Source organism: Musa acuminata, chromosome BXJ2-11 (genome assembly GCF_036884655.1).
Source record: "Musa acuminata AAA Group cultivar baxijiao chromosome BXJ2-11, Cavendish_Baxijiao_AAA, whole genome shotgun sequence".
NCBI lineage: Eukaryota > Viridiplantae > Streptophyta > Magnoliopsida > Zingiberales > Musaceae > Musa > Musa acuminata.
The window spans coordinates 5,609,186-5,629,120 of record NC_088348.1 but is presented as its reverse complement, the minus strand read 5'-3'; the positions used below and the strand labels follow the sequence as shown (position 1 = coordinate 5,629,120).

At 39.2% G+C, this 19,935-nt stretch overlaps 5 protein-coding genes across 9 annotated transcripts; 2 read left to right on the top strand and 3 right to left on the bottom strand.

The window, feature by feature from the left end:
* Positions 1-789: 789 nt before the first annotated feature.
* Positions 790-8,974, bottom strand: LOC135586879 (uncharacterized). 5 transcript variants are annotated; one of them, XR_010492718.1, is made up of 4 exons: positions 8,712-8,973; positions 5,104-6,175; positions 1,958-2,444; positions 790-1,698 (listed from the first exon to the last, which is right to left on the bottom strand). XR_010492718.1 is itself a non-coding variant. In XM_065134219.1 (4 exons), exons 2-4 carry the CDS (start codon positions 6,149-6,151, stop codon positions 1,683-1,685), a joined length of 1,410 nt encoding a protein of 469 aa, XP_064990291.1. In that variant the 5' UTR covers positions 6,152-6,175; positions 8,712-8,973; the 3' UTR covers positions 790-1,682. The 5 variants fall into 5 exon arrangements, 4 of the variants coding, with proteins under 4 accessions (XP_064990291.1, XP_064990289.1, XP_064990288.1 ...); XM_065134219.1 differs by having other exon boundaries at positions 2,099-2,444; XM_065134217.1 differs by having other exon boundaries at positions 790-2,444; positions 5,104-6,160; positions 8,712-8,974.
* Positions 8,975-9,682: 708 nt separating this feature from the next.
* On the top strand, positions 9,683-10,952 carry LOC103970594 (protein EXORDIUM-like 7). The gene has a single exon (XM_009384423.3). The coding sequence runs from the start codon at positions 9,828-9,830 to the stop codon at positions 10,866-10,868; it is 1,041 nt and encodes a 346-aa protein (XP_009382698.2). The 5' UTR covers positions 9,683-9,827; the 3' UTR covers positions 10,869-10,952.
* A 2,262-nt stretch (positions 10,953-13,214) lies between these two features.
* Positions 13,215-13,789, bottom strand: LOC103970593 (uncharacterized). Its single transcript, XM_009384422.3, has one exon. It carries the CDS (start codon positions 13,693-13,695, stop codon positions 13,402-13,404), a length of 294 nt encoding a protein of 97 aa, XP_009382697.2. The 5' UTR covers positions 13,696-13,789; the 3' UTR covers positions 13,215-13,401.
* Positions 13,790-14,181: 392 nt separating this feature from the next.
* LOC135627497 (E3 ubiquitin-protein ligase CSU1-like) lies at positions 14,182-16,287 on the top strand. Its single transcript, XM_065133619.1, has 3 exons — positions 14,182-14,537; positions 15,822-16,042; positions 16,158-16,287. The coding sequence occupies exons 1-3, from the start codon at positions 14,299-14,301 to the stop codon at positions 16,175-16,177; spliced, it is 480 nt and encodes a 159-aa protein (XP_064989691.1). The 5' UTR covers positions 14,182-14,298; the 3' UTR covers positions 16,178-16,287.
* LOC135627496 (myosin-2-like) lies at positions 16,027-19,935 on the bottom strand. The gene is made up of 6 exons (XM_065133618.1): positions 19,164-19,935; positions 18,305-18,434; positions 17,871-18,017; positions 17,632-17,792; positions 17,082-17,294; positions 16,027-16,718 (listed from the first exon to the last, which is right to left on the bottom strand). Exons 1-6 carry the CDS (start codon positions 19,566-19,568, stop codon positions 16,365-16,367), a joined length of 1,410 nt encoding a protein of 469 aa, XP_064989690.1. The 5' UTR covers positions 19,569-19,935; the 3' UTR covers positions 16,027-16,364.

Genomic DNA, 19,935 nt, shown 5'->3' with positions numbered 1-19,935 from the left:
CAACGGCATGTGACGGCAGTGCTTTCGTACCAAAATAATCATTTTCCGGTCCTTTGGGAATTAACCCCTTTCGTTTACCTGCCTTCTTATTGGAGATGGTGAGGAAGCCCTCCTCTCACATGTGGTCCCCGCGGTGACAATTAGTAATCTATTTAGTTTATAGCCAAAATATTAGTTTGATGATTGTCTATGAGATTTATTTATAAGAAAACTAAGATTTAAAACTTTATCCGATAATTATTTGAAAAATAATTATTCCTTACAAAAATAAAAAAAATAAAAATTATGAGATTCAAATAAATAGGTCTTAGATTCGAGTTTATCTAATATAACAGAACACGTATAAAGAAATAAATATTAAAAAATTTATGCGAGATAACAATTAAAATAAGTCTATAATTGATAGGTCTAATCTCATAAAATGTGAGTTTATATAATCTCATAAAAGTTTTGATAGGTCTTAGATTCGAGTTTCTCTAATATAACAAAACACATATAAAAAAATAAATATTAGAAAATTTATGTGAGATAACAATTAAAATAAGGGCTAATAATAGTCATATGTTACTGGGAATTAAAAAAAATCAAACTACACATATATTGAGTTTAGATTACAACTAAATGTTGTCTTACTCTATTATTTCATTAAGAAAAATCTTACTTCTTAATGCAATATTTTTGGGCCATCACAAAAGCATAAATATTGCATTTTCGAATAATTATGACAACTAACTACTTGGTATTTCTGTTCTGTATACAATTTATATTGTGAAAAGCACAAATACCATCTTCAGGCATGCCAATAATATTTCAAAGACAAATATACATTTTGGAGTTGTGTGTAGAATGATTTAGGCTTGGAACAAGAATATCCATTTTGAAGCAAGACCTTGTACACAACATCAATGGAGAACCCATTGCATGTGCAGGGTCTTGAGAGGATCACTGCAACATACTTTTGTGACTCACAGTCCTGAATCTCCTGATCAACTAGGTCCAAAGATACAATCATAATATCACACTCAAATACAATTATAATCATAGTAGATATTAGTGAAGGACACCAGCATCTGGAGATCATATTATCAGGCCTTACAAATTTGATATGGCAAGCTTAGATCAAATGGAGCAGAGCTTTGTTTTAAAAAGCCTGAATTGGGCTGCCATGATTTGGGAGGCGATATTTTGCAGGCTGTCACTCTGATTTCTTTTCATCACCACAATGTACTAAGTATGGTAATTTCACCTTCTGTATCTGCTCAATCTCATTTACCTTATTTTTTTCACGGCACCGCACTATAAAATATCTGTAAAAGTAAGACATGATCTGCTCTTTCACCTCTTTTACGTCTGCTCTTTCACATTTTCTAAACTGAGCATAGACTTTGACTGGAAAGCTGATCTATGGTTTCATGCAAGCAGGGTTAGCCAGAGGTTGGAATATACAACAATACCGATCATGTAAAGAGAAGAATGCCAGCTTTATATTCTTCGCAACTGATGCATTGTATTTGAGGTCGCTGTTGGTAAATTAAATCAGCTCTACACTTTAATCTCAGGGATTTGGAGAGACATACATGCTGATAGGTCATTGCACATTTGGGCCACTGACTGCAGGAGTTGATCTCTTAGCAGAGTTTGTGAAGTCACAAGGCCAATAAAGGATGCCTAAATATCAGAAGTTATGAAGACTGACTCCTGCAAAAAACAACAGCTCAGAATACCAGCTAAATTAGAGAAACAGACATTTGAACCAAGTAAATTATAAATTATTCAATTACAACAAGTACTAATTCTAAACAAAGACCAGCTAAATGTGATCCAACTCGGGAACTTTTAGTTTGTGTTATTCAATCATTTACGTTGCTTAAGCAAGATAGTAGATAGCATAAAATCTAGCCAAAAAAAAAAGTTTCTTATCAAGAAAATCTAATTAAGAGAACAAATGTAAGATCACCTTTGACATTCTCTTTTCAAGGAACTCGATATGCATGTATTTAGGAATCTATCAATGTGCTTGTAGAGATTAAAAAAAAAGAATTGTGAGTGCAAGGTTATTTAACCAATATCTGGCATGTCCAGGTTCAATAAACTTAACTCCATGTCTTGCTGAGAAGCTGCCCAACCAGGCTCATAAGCTTCAAGGAAGCCAAGCTTCGCCTTGTTAGGAAGGTCATGTGGATGAACAAATGGAACACCAGGAGGCCATCCAATCTCCATTCTTATATTCCCACATGGGCTATCCATTGATAGCATGTGGCCCTCACACTCCTTAAGATTACAAAACCTGAGTTTTATGCCCTTCTTTTCAGCAATATCTTGAACACGCTCCTTGAGGACCCTCTGAGCCTCCAGACGTAGTTTCTTAGAAGGAGGCAAAGGCTTGCACCTCGTCTTGTCCTTCTTACTCTTTATATGAGGCTTCATGGATGCTACATAAAAATCTAATTTTTAATGACCAGGCAAGTGAATTAGGGCGTAGAAACTAATTTAACCAAGTAATAACAGCATAACATAAAAGACAACCAAATAAAGAAAAGCAGAACAGGCAGCCACATTCAGTTTTAAGCATAGGCATTATTATATAACCTTTAGAAAGAACAAAGTGTGTGAGATAACAAATTGGCAACATAGGATGAATTTAATGATTAAAAAAAGTAAAAAAATAATGTTAGCACAAGAAATACTCACTATGTTTCAGCTAGCTGCTGCATAGATTATATCCTGATCTACTCATTCTAAAAAGAAGGAAGACCAATAAAAGAGAAGTTTTCTTCCATTAAAAAGAAAAATAACAAACATATGGGATTTGGCATATCAGTTTCATGGCCATCTTATCCATTGTATTTTGTTTCTTTCCTTTATTCCTATTATTTTTCATATATGCTGCTTTCCTGCTAATCTTTTCCATCATCTGAGTCACTGTTTCACAATTACCATAACACTAAGCTTTAAATTGATGTGTCAAAACATACTTTTCATTATTTTGTATTAGGGATTGTTCATCACATCATAATTAAAATATTTCTTTAATTATTTTGTGAATATGCATGTTGTGCACCTTGCTTTAATGAGGTAAGGTTTGCACTTCATATCGTGTGCATCGTACTTAGGCTATAAAAGATCTCAGTACCTTAGTTTGCCTTTAGCCTTTAAATTTTATTATGAAGTTCTGCAAGATCTTGAGGTCCATTTGTTGCTCTGATGAATATAAAACAATGATCTTTAAGGCTTCATTTGTTGAAGATTTGGCATTGTTTTAATCCACAAAATAAGCCGGAAATAACCGTAACTACGAGAGGTTCCAAAGATCTATCTTCACACTACCTAAAGCATCATTATAGGACCCTAAATCTCTAGGGGTTCAGAAGAAACATACATATTCTACACTTCATACATGACCTTCAGTTTATATCACTAAACAACTCACCTAAATTATGACAGCCATAAAAGGGCGTCCATCTTACCTTTAATATGAAAGCCTTCATTATACATTGTTTTATTCAAAGTAGGAACTCTGATCAATTTAAACTCCACAAAACTCAAAAATTTTCTAAATAGCAATGACTTAGAAGGAAGTTCTGCGTCATCGAGTCCAAGGAGAGCCTGAACTTTTCTTCTTATTTTTTGTCAGGCTGTTCACCTTCTCAAACGACGCATTTTATTTCCTTCCTTATCACTTTGTGTAATGAACTTCTTTTTTCCTAATCAAGAGAGTCCAAGAACTCAAAAAACCAAGCTTTAACTGTGGACCTCATTAGAATCAGCTCGCTTACACCCTACCTTGGAAAGCAATGGGAGCCATAGAGCAGGATAACTAGAGATCTTTTTGGGTTGGATCAGAAGTTGGGGTTCAGTATTCGGTTTAGTGTTCAACCTCAGCCAACCTGAAGTTGCAGCCTACCCAACCTTACAAGCTATTTACTTGAAATACAGAGCAGCACTTGCATCTACTCCAGAGTTCCATATAGCATAATATGTATGTATGTATGAATGTATATGAATATATGAAAGAAGATTCAGAACCCATCACTTTGTGTGGTCAAGTTTCCTGATCTCATAAAGGTTCCCACATTTTTTATTTCAGTCATAAGCAACAAGAAAGATCATAACAAAAGTTCATGTAGTCCATCCAAAAACGGTAGGGTGGCTCTATTAGAGCCCATTGGTAGATAGGATGTCTAGAAAAGTGAAAAGAACAAATAACAAATTGTCTTCATATGAGGTTTCCCTTCGTAATACATTCCCTGATTCATTTTTTTCATTACAGGTCAACTAGAACCTTTTGAAAGTCAACAAGTTAAGAAAATTCAAATTACAGTGTTTTCTTTGTCAAGAGAGAGGTCGTTGGAAAATTGTATATGGGTCTACAAGTGTTTCACAGGCTATCAGCAAACAGTCACATTGTCGACTGGCTGTTGCTGGCCATCAAATAATGAGAAGTTAACAATTGCCAGTGGTCGGCATACAGTTAAGCGGCGAGAACAGGCAACTGATACATGATTAATAGCTGAATAACAATCGCTGACAGATTGTAACCAATAATTATCTAAAATGGTGGATTGCTATAACCCGTAGACCATAGTTGTGACCCATAGATAACCCGATGCAGGTTTAGCAAACTTTAGATGACATTCACCCTAACATTCAGAGATCATCAAAGGGAAAAAAAATCAACTATATACTTCAGGTGAAAATGTGCTTTTCCATTTTGATGAGTTCCAGAAACAGACAACAAAAGAAAATGGAACTGCCACATCATTCTAGTGGATAGAGCAAGCAAAGGGAAACATACTCATAACAGGCAAAGTGAGATTTAGAAGAACACACAGCCAACCACTATCATAAGATTCAACAAGTTAAAAAGATCTGTAAAAGCCAGAATATAAAGAAAAGACAGTGTGAACAGATGCACGGGCACACGAACGGATATTCAGATGTGCATGCTAAACACAAACATTTTCTAGAGCATCTTCCTATGTGTCTGAAATGTACGGATAATACATGTATATATGAAGCTATGTATAAGCCACAACAATATAAATCATAGTAAAGATATTCTTCAAAAAAATGTTAAAGAGTAGTACTAGAATGATGAGTTACCATCTTGGCCAGGTTGAAACGCATAGCTGGGATAATTAAGTTTAGCGAATTGATCAGTAGAGTGTGACCTCTGCATAAAGTCATCCACCGGTATAGGAATCTGGAATTGTGCTTCAACTCCATGACCAGCTGCTCTCATCTCTGAACAGCTAAGACTTGCCATGGATCTAGGCATGAGCTTGAAAGCCAAAGAGCATCTTCCATACATGTTACTTTGCAAATTGCCCATCTCTACCCTAAGCATGGCAGGGCTCACATAACCAGCAGTTGCCTGGTAAAGTGCAAGTCCAGGATAAATAATTGCATCTTGAGGGCCAAGATCTCCATCAACAAGGATCCAACGTCCATGGAAGTCTTTTATATGCAATCCTGCCATATCTGACTTGACAAGAGTAATTAAGGCCTTATCAACTTGATGCTCATGATCTGGGAACATGACCAGCTGTCCATCTTCCTGTGCTGTCAAATTGTGGTTTTGTGCTCCTTGGAATGATGGTCTTGAATGACAGCATACTGAAAGAACTGAGGAGGATATCTCCCTACTTCTCAAAGGCATGTTATCAAGTATTTCAGCAAATGAAAAGCTGCGCAAATTTAAAGAAAAGCTGATAGCATCCAATACATCTCGGGCAGCCTTGCCAAGAACTGCAAATATGTCAGGCAAGCCAGCTGGAGGAAATTCCATTGAACCATGAGGCTCTGCTGCAGTAAGACCAGGCCTGTAATCATATGTTTCTTGCCACAGTTGAGGGTCTGCATAATATCCAGATGTCTTGCACCACTCACGGGTTTCATTTGTATGAACCATATCAGCAGGAGGGTACGCACGCTGATGAAAAAACAAACGAGCAGATTCTAGACCAGATCTTAAAAGAGCACTGTCTCCAGGAGATAACTCAATGATAGCAGCAGAATACTGAGCAAAGGATTGTGTTAGTGTTGATACAGAGATCTTGTAAGAGTCTGGAGGAAGACCTTCAGAGGCTACAAGATCAGCGAGCCTTACACGACCAAGAGATGGAAGAACACTCCCTACCACGGGACCCATTCAAGATACCTAAAAGTGAAAAATCTGCATAGTCAAATGAGAAGCAAGTCATGATATAAATCATTGAAACTTGTAGACCCTCACATTGGTGAGAACCTCACACTGGGTTTGTCCTTATGAACCTAGTTGCTTCATGTAAATTACCTTGTCTAGCAAAGATAAGTAGCAATACAATGCATAGAGATTTATATCTTAGAATTTTGCACCAAAAGGACTTAAATAAAATCAAATTTCTCAAAACGCAACAATGATGTGCAAGTAGTTGTGCAGGGGAAGTATCAGCAAAATATACCACACAAATCAAAGGTCAGCAGTCCCAACATTTTTATTTTAACAACTGCATAACTTCACCTAGTTTAGTGGCAAAATTTCCTAGTACCAGCAATGCATTACTATAAGAACTGAGTTTACTAGATCTTGCAGTCTAACTACTGTACAAAATAAATACATATATTAAAAAGTTGTACCCAGTGCACGACTCCAGTCAATACAAGATCTGGCGAGAGTCAACATATGCAGCCTTAAAAGATTATTTTCATCACTATAACTCAGGTAAGGATAAATTTAACTAATGGTGGTAAAAGGAAACATCACCGATGCTGATCCAAACCTAGATAAAAAAGGTGAAGGATTACTTTACGCACTGTTAGAAGTGCAAAACTACATAAGATCGCATGAACATAGATCATAACCACTTTCATTATAGGACTAGATCATCACATTGAAGTGATGTGAAACATCTCCACCACCCAAGTGTCTCAAAGTGCAAAAGGTGGATTAGGAGGTTATCTGTAAATGGCTCATCACATGTTTGGATGTGATGAATAATAGGAAAAGGATTTTTACATTGTTCCAGACCAATGAGTTAGTACAAATTCTAAAAATTAGCTTAGCAACTTGGAAAATCACAACACTACTAAGGAAAGTGTTAAAAGTGATAGAGAAAAAGATTAGAAGAAAAATTAACACAATTTGTTATAGAAAATTAAGTCAGAAGGGAAAAAAGTAAAGAAATTGATAATACTATATTTTAAGTTTATTATACTAAAAAAAGTTTTACATAGAATGGTGTGAGGTTGTTGTACATAAGGATCTTAAGGACAATGTTGTAGAGCTGAGAATATAATTAAAATTACAAAATTAAATTAGGAGAAGAGATTTTAAATGCTATTAGTGCTTATGCACCTCAAATTTGACTGGATGATTAAACAAAAGAGAATTTTGAAAAAATTTAAGGAACTTATTCAATAAATATCAACAATTGAAAAACCTATAATTGTAGGGTATCTATATGATATGTAGGAAGAGGACATGAAGAATTTAAACGAGAACAATAGTTGCTTTCGATATGGAAAAGGAATGAAGAGGACAGGATGGTATTGATATACTCATCTATCATATCCACAATGCTCATCTCTATTTCTATTGGCATCGAACTGGTATTTATTGGTCCCGGCATGAATTGGCACATGGACAGCGCAATTTCAGGTGGCCCAAATGTTGTACAGGGCTTTACTACTTGGTAAGTCCGGTTTTTTTTTTCTTTAAGTTTTATTTCTCGAGACTAATAATCCAACTTAAAAGATGCTAGCTAACTTAGTTGGTGAAGACTTTGACAATCATCGTAAGATCCTAAAGCTTGAATTTCGTCTTCACCATTTAGTCTTTGAAAAAAAGAAGAGGACAAAATCCAACGCACGTCCATCTTGCCCATGAATAGAAACTTTTGTTGAAGATGAACCATGAAACATGCTTACAATGAGTTGATATGTCCTTCAATAGGCAAGCAGCTTTACAAGGAGGCGTCTTGTTCTAAAGATAAAAGATACATGGATTATTCTACCATAAATTCTTACCTAAACAAAGCTTTATTTGACTAATCCGATCTGGAAAATGCCTAAAATAAGGAAGATTAAAGATTTTTCATTTACTGTCATAAGATATCTTATTATTACTCCTTAGTAAGCAACTTCTAATTATCTACAATAGCTAGCAAACAATACCTATTACAAATATTATAAACATCACCATTTATTTCACTTGGAGTTGCACAAAGAAATAGTATTACAAACAATACCACCCTTCATCTTTACATGCTAAATGTTTGTGTTCATCAAAGAAACATCAAAATTTAAACGCATTATTCTAGCCACAATCTAACACTCATATATCTGAAACTGTGCGACTCTAAAAAAATTGCCAAAGACCATTGGTTTTTGAACACTACCAAACACAAACCGAACCGATCAACATTAAATTCCAACTATGCGATAAAATAATACCTAAAAAAGTATTTGAGTATGCATACTTAACCATTTAACTGAAACCCATTTAGCAAAACCCACGACAAAGTATAATATCCCATTTAGTTTCCTCGTGTCCCATCCCGATCATCCGCATTCAAGAACAACTAACCAAGAGATCAAGCGTACCACGGCAGGAGAAGCACATGTAAGATAACACGATAAATCACGAAAGGGGAAGCCGTCGGATCAGACCATGGCAAAGATTCAAAATCAAGGGAACAGAGAGGGGGAATAAACGGGGGAGGAGATCGGACCGTCTTCATGGAAGGCAGGCGAGAAATACTGGGACCCGTAGGGCGCGTTCTTAATCGGGCGTAATCGCCGCCACCGTCAGTGGAGGCGCCGAAGCTGCACCGGAAGTCACGGCCAGTGGGGGCGGACCAGCGGCGGGGCGGCCAGGCGAGGCGCGTCACCCGCCACGGCCGGTCCAAGCGCGGCGACGGCGATGGAGGCCGCGGTGGTGAAGGAAACGCTTCTTTTACTTTTAAGCTGCGCAATGGCCGTGGAGATTTTTCATTCGAGTTGGTTTTCTTTTCTTCATCTTGTTTTCGTTTCGTTTCGTTTCGTTTTCGTTAATTTCGTCTTCATAGTTTATTTACTATTATGCCCCCTAAACTTTCTATCTATCTATTATTGAATTGTATTTACTAATCCAAACCTTTACTCATTTGCTTATAATCAAAATAAAATTGATTTTAATTATTTTTTATCTTTCCTCTCTCTCTCTCTCTCTCTCTCTAAGATAATGACATCTGGGAAAGATGGATGCTACATATAAACTCTCACTTCATTTATCTTGCAGCCATTGCCTCATCTACAACTGGGACTCATCTTTATCTCCAGTCTGTATCTACTGCATGCTTACAATCACACCATGAATGCTAATCATTCTCAGTTCTCTTTGCATTCCTGCTCCTGAATTCTTTGCCTCCTCATAACTCTCCAACACTGTGTTCCATGATTTCTGCACCATAAGAAGAACAAGTGGGCAGTACTTACCATGATTTGGATCTCACACAAAGCACTAAAGCAGCAGGTCAGACCTCTCGTCTCTTCTACTGCCTCACTCTGTATCTTTGACCACCTTCTTTTTCTTCCATAACAATACCTTTCCTTAGAGCCCAAAAGAGGATGCAGTGATTGCGAAGCTTTTGCAGACACCATCCATTGCTGCTGATACAATAGCATTCCTGCTGCAGAGAATGCCCTCTTCTTTATTGGTGGCGTAAACATCCAAAAGCCTCGTTCTTAACACCCTTAAATGGTGTTATATTAGAGAGATGATGGCAAAAGTGAGAGTTGTCATCATTGGGTTCCTCGCAGCATGATTCAAAATGTAGAGGCAAAGGTGATTCAAACCGGTTAAAGACATGGCCTCCTGCACAGACCATATGGTGGTGGAAAAGATGAGCAGGCTGTGTCTTCTCCTCCTCTCATTCTCTTGCGTCGTAGCTGCGGCGGCCTTCTCATGGCAGCGCCATCACCCACACCGACCTGACCGTTTGGCGGCCTCCTCGGAGCTGGTGGACGTCGCATACCACATGGGTCCTGTCCTCGCCTCCCCCGCCAACATCTACACCATATGGTATGGCCACTGGGAGGCGGCTCCGCAAGGCATCATCAGGGACTTCCTGCTTTCCCTCTCCTCCCCTTCTCCTTCCCCTTCCATCGCCGAGTGGTGGCGCACCGTCCGCCTCTACGCCGACCAGACCGGCTCCAACGTCACCGGCAGCTTCGTGCTGGCCGGCGAGCTGCACGACTCGGCCTACTCGCACGGGGCCACCCTGTCCCGCCTGGCTATCCAGTCCATTATCCGGTCCGCCGTCGCCGCGCACCCGCAGCGGCTGCCGCTGGACCCGCACGGCGGGCTCTACCTGGTTCTGACCTCGCCCGACGTCCGGGTGGAGGACTTCTGCAGGGAGGTGTGCGGCTTCCACTACTTCACCTTCCCGGAGATCGTCGGCGTGACGGTGCCGTACGCATGGGTCGGGCACAGCGGCTCGCAGTGCCCGGGGATGTGCGCGTACCCCTTCGCGCTGCCGGACTACATGGGAGGGGCCAGCAACGCCAACGGCAGCGGCGGTGGCATCCAGGTGTTGGGAGCGCCCAACGGGGACGTCGGGGCCGATGGCATGGTGAGTGTGATAGCGCACGAGCTGGCGGAGATGTCGAGCAACCCGCTGATCAATGCATGGTATGCGGGCAGTGACCCGGCGGCTCCAACGGAGATCGCCGACCTCTGCATCGGGGTTTATGGATCAGGAGGAGGAGGAGGGTACGTGGGGAGCGTGTTCAAGAACTCGGAAGGGGAGAGCTACAATTTGAATGGCGTGAAGGGGAGGAGGTTTCTCGTGCAGTGGGTGTGGAATCCTGTGAAGAAGAGTTGTTTTGGCCCAAATGCCATTGATTGAAGTGAAGGGGAGGTGTAATTTGGGTTGAGAGAATGGCTTCAATTCCTCTTTGAGGTACTCTGCTAAAAGAGTTCTTTCCTTTGATTTGGTTTTATCTTCAATACTAATATCAACATTAATTTCAAGTTAATATCATAACATAAAAATGTCTTGTGTAAAGGTTACATGATATGAGAAATACACAGATAAACACACAAAAACCTACTGGAAAAAATATGTATTATCCTACAAGTGAATCCAAATTTTTGTTGTTAATCTAAGATTGCACACAATAAGGAGGGTTGCCAAAAAATAAAAGAAAATTAATAGGATACCATGGCAAAGGTATGAAGGAAAAGTTGAGGATGCTTTGGAGATAATGTGAAGGAGATAAGTTGACACTTATGACCACATGTGATACTTTCTGGAGTGATAGGAGGGGATATATAGATTATCAACACATTTAAGGATAAGCTAAAGCAAAATGAAGAGAAAACAAGGATATACCATGCAAACAAGAAAACAGAACTTCCATGGTAAAGTATAGATTATCAACAGGAAACAAGGATTGTATAGATTGAAACATCTTGTGCATTACAAAATGCCATGGTAAAGTAGATCAATATTTGCTTTCTAGGAACTTCCATGCCATCTTGCAGTACAGAAAGTTAAACCGTTTGAGGCCACAATTTAGTCCATTGCATGTGTTATAACATAGATTTTAATCATATCATAAGCTCTCAGACTGAAGTGTTCAATCCAGTGTTGCTTAATGTCATGTGCATTCTGCTGTCTAATATGGATATAAGGCCTCAAAGAGTCTGACTGATGCATTTGCAACTTGAGGACACAAACAACTTGATGAATATTTCTCCCATTGGACTATAAGACACAAACAAGTTTCTTCTACAAAGCCTGCAAAAAAAATATTTGTACTGCAAGCAGAGAAAAATAAGTCCTGAGAAATGATATTTTCATATTCACCAGTATATGATTACTAAAATAAATAATAAGGTTTGCTACAGCAGCAGCACTTCGAGGTATGAGTCCATTTCAAAACTCATTAAAATGCCCACAAGATTATCCTGTACTCTAAAGATCCCAACTTGAGGACCATTACTACACGAGGATAAAAAATGTACTTTTGAGGGTATTACAGAACAGCCTCAAAGAATATTTCTCCCATTGAACTATAAGACACACAATTTTCTTTTCGCACCAACTCTTTAACTATACATAGCACTTAAGCACCCGAAGCAAGCCTGTAAAAAGAATATTTGAACTGCAAGCGAACGACAAAGTTCAGTCCTGAAAACTAATGTATTCTAAAAGAAATTATGAAGTTTGCTACAGCAGCAGCACTTCAAGTTATGAATCCGTTTCAAAACTCACTATAACACCCACATGCATAGTGATTATCCTGTACTTTAAAGATTCCGTCTCTGGTGACCCAAAGAGAACTTCCGAAGGTAATCACCAATTTTACATGATGAAAAATTTGTGAACCAATAGTTTTTTCCTAACATTCATGATGAAGACAAGGAAATGGCAGTATCCACCTACTAAACACTTAGCAAAAATGTAATTTTACCAACATATCATGTTCAATCAAACAGAACTGCAGTACCCAATTGCTCTATCTTAATGCTAGTTCTCCAATGACAACCTACTACTTGCTTCTCTAGAAAAATGATAACATTATCATGATATACCACATTTATGTTTACAAAAGTAATTGTCAAACCGATAAACCTTGACAGACTCACCAAGTTTATTAAACTAACAAAGTATGATATGTTCACTCAAATGTCCAACAACACTCACTTAACTAATTATCAAATGCCATCAAGCCAATGTAACTTTGCATGATTTACCATAACATCCTATTAGGACAACAATGTTGTCTATTGAAAAGTTTCTTCTTTGGAAGTACCTCCTGATGGGAATCAGTTATGCCTGATTATTGGTGAACCATATCTAAAAATCAAACATGGGAACTCTTAAGGATGGGATTGTTTTTTTACTAGGCAAAGTCACTGTTGGCAGATATGTTCATGAATAAACCAATAGTGATAACTAAGTTATCCATTTGATTTGGAAAAAAGAAAGATCCATAGCTAAATAAAAAGTAGGAAAATTGCAGAACTATAATCTCTTGATCTAATTTATTCGATGAGGTTGGGTTTTGGTCCCATCAGGTTCAACGTTCATGTCATAGGAGGTTAGGCTAATACCAAAGAGGTAATATTCAGATAAGGTATAGCACCTACATTTCAATTTCACTGACACAAAAGACAGAAGCTACAGCAAATTCAAATAAGAGTATTAACACCATGAGATGCATCAAGAACGCAAACAAACGAAATCTGTACCAACATAGCCAAACGAAAAATTAAAGCGCAGAGAACCACAAATTTACAATGTCCAACTGCCCAAGAGAATCAGAACATCTTACTGGTATGGCAAAGGGCTGTATCATTGAAAGTTCGAAGCTTTCTTACACTAGCAAAGCCATAAATACTCGAGAAGATTGCTTCTTGGAAGTATCGCTCAGCTAGAAGACGATGCGGAACTGAGGGGCGTCCGTCCCAACAGCGGGGATGATCTCCCACCGGCACGGCTCGAGCTCGTCGGAGACGGGGCAGTAGCCAGCGAGAGTCATCCTGTCGCCGGACGCCGCCACCGAGCCGAACTCGAACACCGTCACGTCTCCCGGTCGCCGCACCTCCACCGCCCCGTTCATTCCCGGTACCTCCTCGGATGCAACCTCTGGCTTCTTGCCAGTGTCGCCCTTCGTCACCGACGACGGAGACGTACCCTTCCCCTTCCACCAGGATAGCACCCCCATGTACCCTGTCGAGAGAAGGGACTCGATAGCGCTAGGGTTTTGCGAGGACCCTCTCGAATCGAACCGGTCCGTTCGAGGCGAGCGATCCTTATCGGAAAGGGAAACGCGCGTCTTGATTAATTGGGGGAACAAACCAGAGGGGAAACGAGAACGTAACTGTGTTTTATGAACAGTGCTTTCCCACTCATTTGGATTTGCCACCGACTTTACCTGTGAGGTCTCACTGCAGAGCTGAAACGGGTCCCACCTGGGACCCAGGTGGGACCCACTTGAGGGACAACGGGCGGCAACCTCCTTGCAGCAACACCGTTATATATAGGCGACACCGACACGAACCCCGTTATATAAGCGATACCGAAGTCGAAACCTGATATATACATATATCTATATATATATATATATATATATATATATATATATATATATATATATGTGTGTGTGTGTGTGTGTGTGTATGTTGCCGTTATTGTCTCGTCCCTTCCCATTTCTTCTTGAGTTCGAAAGCTACGGGAGTCCGTCGGTACTTCTCCACCGTGATCTAGGGTTTGGATTAGGTTTTGGTTTTGCGTATTTTTGTTCGATCAAGGCGGGGACGGAACAGAGATGCCGCAGCGGCACTCGAAGAACAACAATTACCTTGCATTCTTCACCCACGAGGAGAAGCTCAAGCTCGGATACGGCACGCAGCGGGAGCGGCTCGGCAGGGACTCCATCAGGCCGTTTGACCCTTGTTGCCTCTGCATCAAGCACCTCATCCACCCTCTTTTCTGCCAGAAGGGGCACCTCTTGTGCAATGAGTGTATCCTTGAGTGCCTCCTTACCCAGAAGAAGGACATCGAGAGGTGTGTTCGTCTCTTCCGAATCCCCGTTTCGTTATGTGATTGAAGATGCCTATATAAAGATGACTCTTTGAACGTTTTGATGCGGAGTGATTTAGTTGACTTGACCTGGATTTGTCAATTGAATCCCGTCAATGGTAGTTATTTAAGATCCCTTGCTAGTTTGATAACTTGGTAGCTCATCATGAAGAATATACATCCAGAATATGCAAGTTGGTGGCATATTTTGGATTAAGTGTTTGTATATTGTCTGATTTCAGCTTAAATTTTTGTTGTTGGACTCAGCAATGATTCCCTCAAAGAGCTTAATTCGGTAGTCAGGTGTTGGCTCTGATGGTAAAAGATCTCAAAGAATACATATCGATGAAGGAAATTTATTTTTTTATTGCTAGGGATTGGTAACTTGAATTTGGAAATGCATAAATATTAGAATTCAGGTTTTTTTTCGGCCAGAAGACAACATATATTGGCTCTTTGGTTAGAAATTGAGTAGCAATGTTTCTAAATATTTTCTTCTTTTTTTAAAAATATAAGTCACTTTCTCGATACTATTTTAAAGATCCCTTTCATTTCATATTCATCCATTAATGCCCCTTGGGTTTCTGAGCTTGTTATCAAAAAATTAAAATTAATCTTATTTTTCATTTCATATGCATTACACATTCTTTCTGATGTGATAAATTTTAGTGTCTCTTATCAATGAACTCCTAACTCAAACAAAATGCAGAGTTCCTAAATCATATGATGATTTATAAGCTAGGGGATTACACATGATGAAATTTCATGCTAAAGTGCAAAATTGGAGCAGCTGTTATTTGCAATATATCACTTTGTCTCCTTAGAATTATTGGAAAAAAAGAACAGAAATTTTCAAAGATAATGAAGGATTTTTTTCATTGAGAAGTGTGATTTTCTTTTCTACTGAATGAATGCTATATAAGTACCATCACTTTGGTTGGAATTTTCACTAATAGTGAATTTTTTAGTGTTAGTAATCTTTAGATATCTGGTCAAGCTTGATCTCTAGAGAGCAGTTTATTCTTTTTATTTACTCTATCATTCAGTTTGTATGTTTGAACTAATGTTGCAGAAGAAGATTTGCCACTAGTTTTTTTTTCTGTTTCAGTATCTTTTCAAGAATTTTTTTTATTCTGCTTGGAGGTTTGCCATTAGTTCTTAGCTGTCCACAAAGTTTGTTTGGCTTGCAACAAGGAATGCTAGGACAGGAACCTAGTTTGCTTGGAGAAAGGAGGTACTGGATTTGCCTGACATGGGGATCATTTGCAGGCAGATTGCGGAAACCAGCCACCAAAACTTGAAGATGAGAAGGGAATTACATCATGATATTTCTCATGAGATTATTGCCAGTGCAGTTAATTTTCGTGTCTGGAATCTTGATCATATAGATTACAAGTCTCATAAGTCGAGTGGCAGCATCGACCAGCAAATCAAAGCCAATGCATTGGGCTCCCGTCAATATTGGATAAACAACAACACAATTTTATCTGGTATAAAATTTTATGTCGCAATATATACATCTCTCTCTCTCTCTCTCTCTCTCTCTCTCTCTCTAGTCCACATACCTAACCCTCTGATAATTTGACCTCACCATTTTGGGTACAGGAACAATCTCTTCACACTAAGAACATCAAGAAAAGCAAGGCATATATACATGCAACATACACATATGATGATGATGATGTTCTAGAGACGAGACAAACAAATAAGGAAGAGGTTTCCTCGAAGATAAGCAGCATTCAGGTTTCTCCTCAAACCACCATCCTGGCACTTGCTATGCCAAGAAGAGTTGCTTGGTATACTTCATTTGCATCATCTTGCACTGGCTATGCACAACCATTTTCTCCATGAAGCAAAACGAGTTTTCAGTTGGATCATGCTGGCACCCAATTGCTCTGATTTCCCTTCAACCAGTGCCCCAGCATCATCGTGGAAGACTTGCCTGTGCTGACCAAACTCTATCATGAGTTGGATCGCCCCATTACGAGTGCTATCATTGTCTCTCACAGGCATGACAGTAGAAGCATTGACAGGTTTGGCTACTGTGACTGCTGGCGTCTTATCTTCAGCTTCATAGTGGTGATTAATTCGTGCTGCTATCTGCTGTCGAGGCCGGTTCGTCATTTCTTCAAGAATAAAGCTTTTTCTTGCACCAGCAAAGTTCATCTGCATAAAGAGTACAGCAATCATTATTACTGCTCATGATCTTTTTCATTTGATGTGTTAAACAATATAGACAAATGATTTACATGGTTGCTATTGACAATTAAAGATGGTTATTCGCATGAGAAATTCGTAGATCACATCTTCTCACAAGGTTTGAGAGGCTATGATGTATGTAACTGACTTTATACTTCCATTGCTAGGCTTCAACTATGTCTAGAAGAAACACTTATCATGATCTGCAACTATGTCTAACAAGGAAGCTTAAACTAAACATGAAACATATCCAGGAAAGTTTCGAATTAGAACCTTCACAACATCTACTTCCTTCATCACAGTTCATAATATAGTAAGAAAGAAAGTGACCTGCAAAGAGATCAATTGTTTCTGCCAAGTCCTTTCCATAGATTTCATTTTCGACTCGTATTCTGACCACCTCATCTCATACTCTCGAAGCAGCTGTTTCAGAACAGCATTCTCCTCTTCTTTGTCTCTCAGTGCTGCATCTGCCTTACACACCTGACTCTGAAGTTGAGCTAAAACAGAGGGGTCCAACTGAGGATGCTCACTCTCAGTGTCCTGCAAGTCAAACCCATCCAATTAAAACCTTGAAAGTTTTTAACAGGGAGCACAATATGAGTTGCAATTTCTGGATCTTTATCAAAATATACCGCTTAATCGATCTCGATAAAACATGAGGCATTATTACTAGTTACACTTCTAGATACTTACTAAAGAGAAATATTAATAGAAAAGGAAACCAGGGCCGATTCCCATGTCGAAACCAAGTCACCCAGGTTGATATTTATGGGATGAAATTTTTGAAACAACAATGAACATCCAGCCAAGTTGTTATTTGAACACACAGTTTCATTGTTAGAAATCAGTGACAAGCTATAAAAATGGAACAAGATACCTTCACAAGTTCTGGAGAATCCATTGCTGACCCTCCTTTGATTAGTTGAACATGACTGACCATTGACACCTCCCTTTTCTTCAAATAAGTATGACCAGACTTTAACACCTCAATTTTCTTTAAAGCAGTAAAACGTTTCCTCGCCAACCGACCACGGATAACTGCGGATGAGTCAAAAAACATCATCGGAGCAAATGCCAAGGAACAAATAATGCACTTGAAATCTATGAATCAATTACCAGACTGCAAAAATATAATGTCCTTCCGCTGGTTATTAAAAACAGTCCTAGCAAAACACCGCCTCAAATGCTGTTGGATAAGTATAGCTGCCCTCCATCTCTTCTTCAAAACCTCAAAATTATGCCTTGTGCTTTCACCTCGTACGACTGTCGTCGGCACAAGCATCCAATAAAACATTTAAGGTCAGTGGAGCTTTTTTCAAGACACAAAAATGGTGTCTGTTTTCAACACAAAAGAAAGGAACATTGCTCTAAGATCCAATTTAACTATAAAAAAAGCACCAAATACTTTAATTTGAATATCTTAGAGGAGATAAGTGTAGATATAATATTTTCATATTACTAGATTATCTAATGTGACACGAGACTGCTTAAAAATATATAAGACTCCTCGAAAACAAAACCCAGAAGTTCTTCTGTCACTATGCACGTACATGATTGCAACACGGTTGCTCCTTTCTTCAGCTGTTGATAGTAAGAACAAGCTCGGAAACCACGAAAGCTTTTTTGAACCCTGATAATTCCCTGCGAAGTCTGATTTCTATCGTCTTCCATTCCGAAAACCTGTGAAAATAATGTAAAAGGTAAAGCCAAAAGCTAAAGATGCCAGAAGAAAAAAGGATCTCTGATAAAGGAACCCAGAATTAATCAGAAGAACAAGATGTCTTAAAATTCAATGTCAATTTTCAGCGCATGACTAATTGCAGACAAGATTTCCTGAACAAAATTAAAACTGATTTAATAGGAGTACATACCATTTTCAATTATGTGATTTGTGTCAAGTTTTGTTAAGTATGCATACATCCTGTCTGTGCATTACATCCAAGTTCACTCGCTAATAATCTACAATCTATTTGGCTCGATAGAATGCGATAAACAAACGTTCACTGACGATAAATATGAAGAAAGGAAAGTTCCGAAACACATAAAATATTTGGTCATATGTTCCAAATTACATGGAGCTATGTCTAAATAAGTTTTTCTTTCACAGTGAGAACCTCAGGGAACAAAATTTTCTTCAGTACAAACCACATTATATATTTAATTATATAGCAGCCGAAGAGTTTATGTAACAATATACAGTTTTCGATCAATGTGATTGGAATTGCAGGGACAAGTCAAACTGCATCCTAAAAACAAAAAACACAAGTTGAATCTTTTCAAACCATTTTAAGAGCTTGAAAATTTGCCTGCGAGGATGTAAATTGACTATAAGTTGGCTCACCAGGCAAAAGTTGCACAGAATACTGTAATCAAGTATGCAAGTTAAGAACTATTAGTAAAGATTTTTACCTCATTCATGGAATACTTGATGACACCACCAACTGCTGGCGGCAAGGAGAAAGCAAGTGGATCTGAGCCATCATCGATCTGCACTCTCTTTTCATACCTCACCAGGTCTGGGGTTTTGAGGCATGGAGATTCTGCCAGTTGCTCCACATCCCTCTTATTCTTTCGTGTCTGTTCGTCTTCCTCGTTTTCTCCTTCCACGGAGTTGCTCAACAAGCTTCTGGGTGCACCTCTTTCGAGATTAAGGTGCACGGTCAATGGCCTTCTCCAACTGGGCAGGCGTCCCCTGGAGGTTGGCCGGAGAGGCAAAGCGGGTGGCAGATCCTTAGGCCGCTCATCCCTCTGCCTGATCTCATCCAGAAATATCTCCAGCGAGCTCCGATTGACCATTACGTTAGCTGAAAACATGATCGAAACCCCCCCCGCACCCCCTCCCCTGATCTACGGAAAGACAACACCAGAATCTAAACTCCCCCAATCTAAAACCGTAAGAAACAGAGTTCTATCCTACAATTCTGAAGTCAAAAAAAGACCTTTGTCCATAAAGATCAGGATGAAGCAGAAAAAAAACAGCACTTCAGCAGTTCAGGGGCATAGTACCCGATCAGAACCTGATGCTGAATCCTCTTCAAGAACGATGACAAGAGGAAAGAAGTGGCTGCGATCCAAAAATCCAAGATCCAACCTCCCTTTTAACCTCCATGGAGGAGCGTCAGGGGGTCCGAATCGCTCCCTTCCAAGCAAAGAATTAGGGTTTGCTCCGCCAAACATTCAA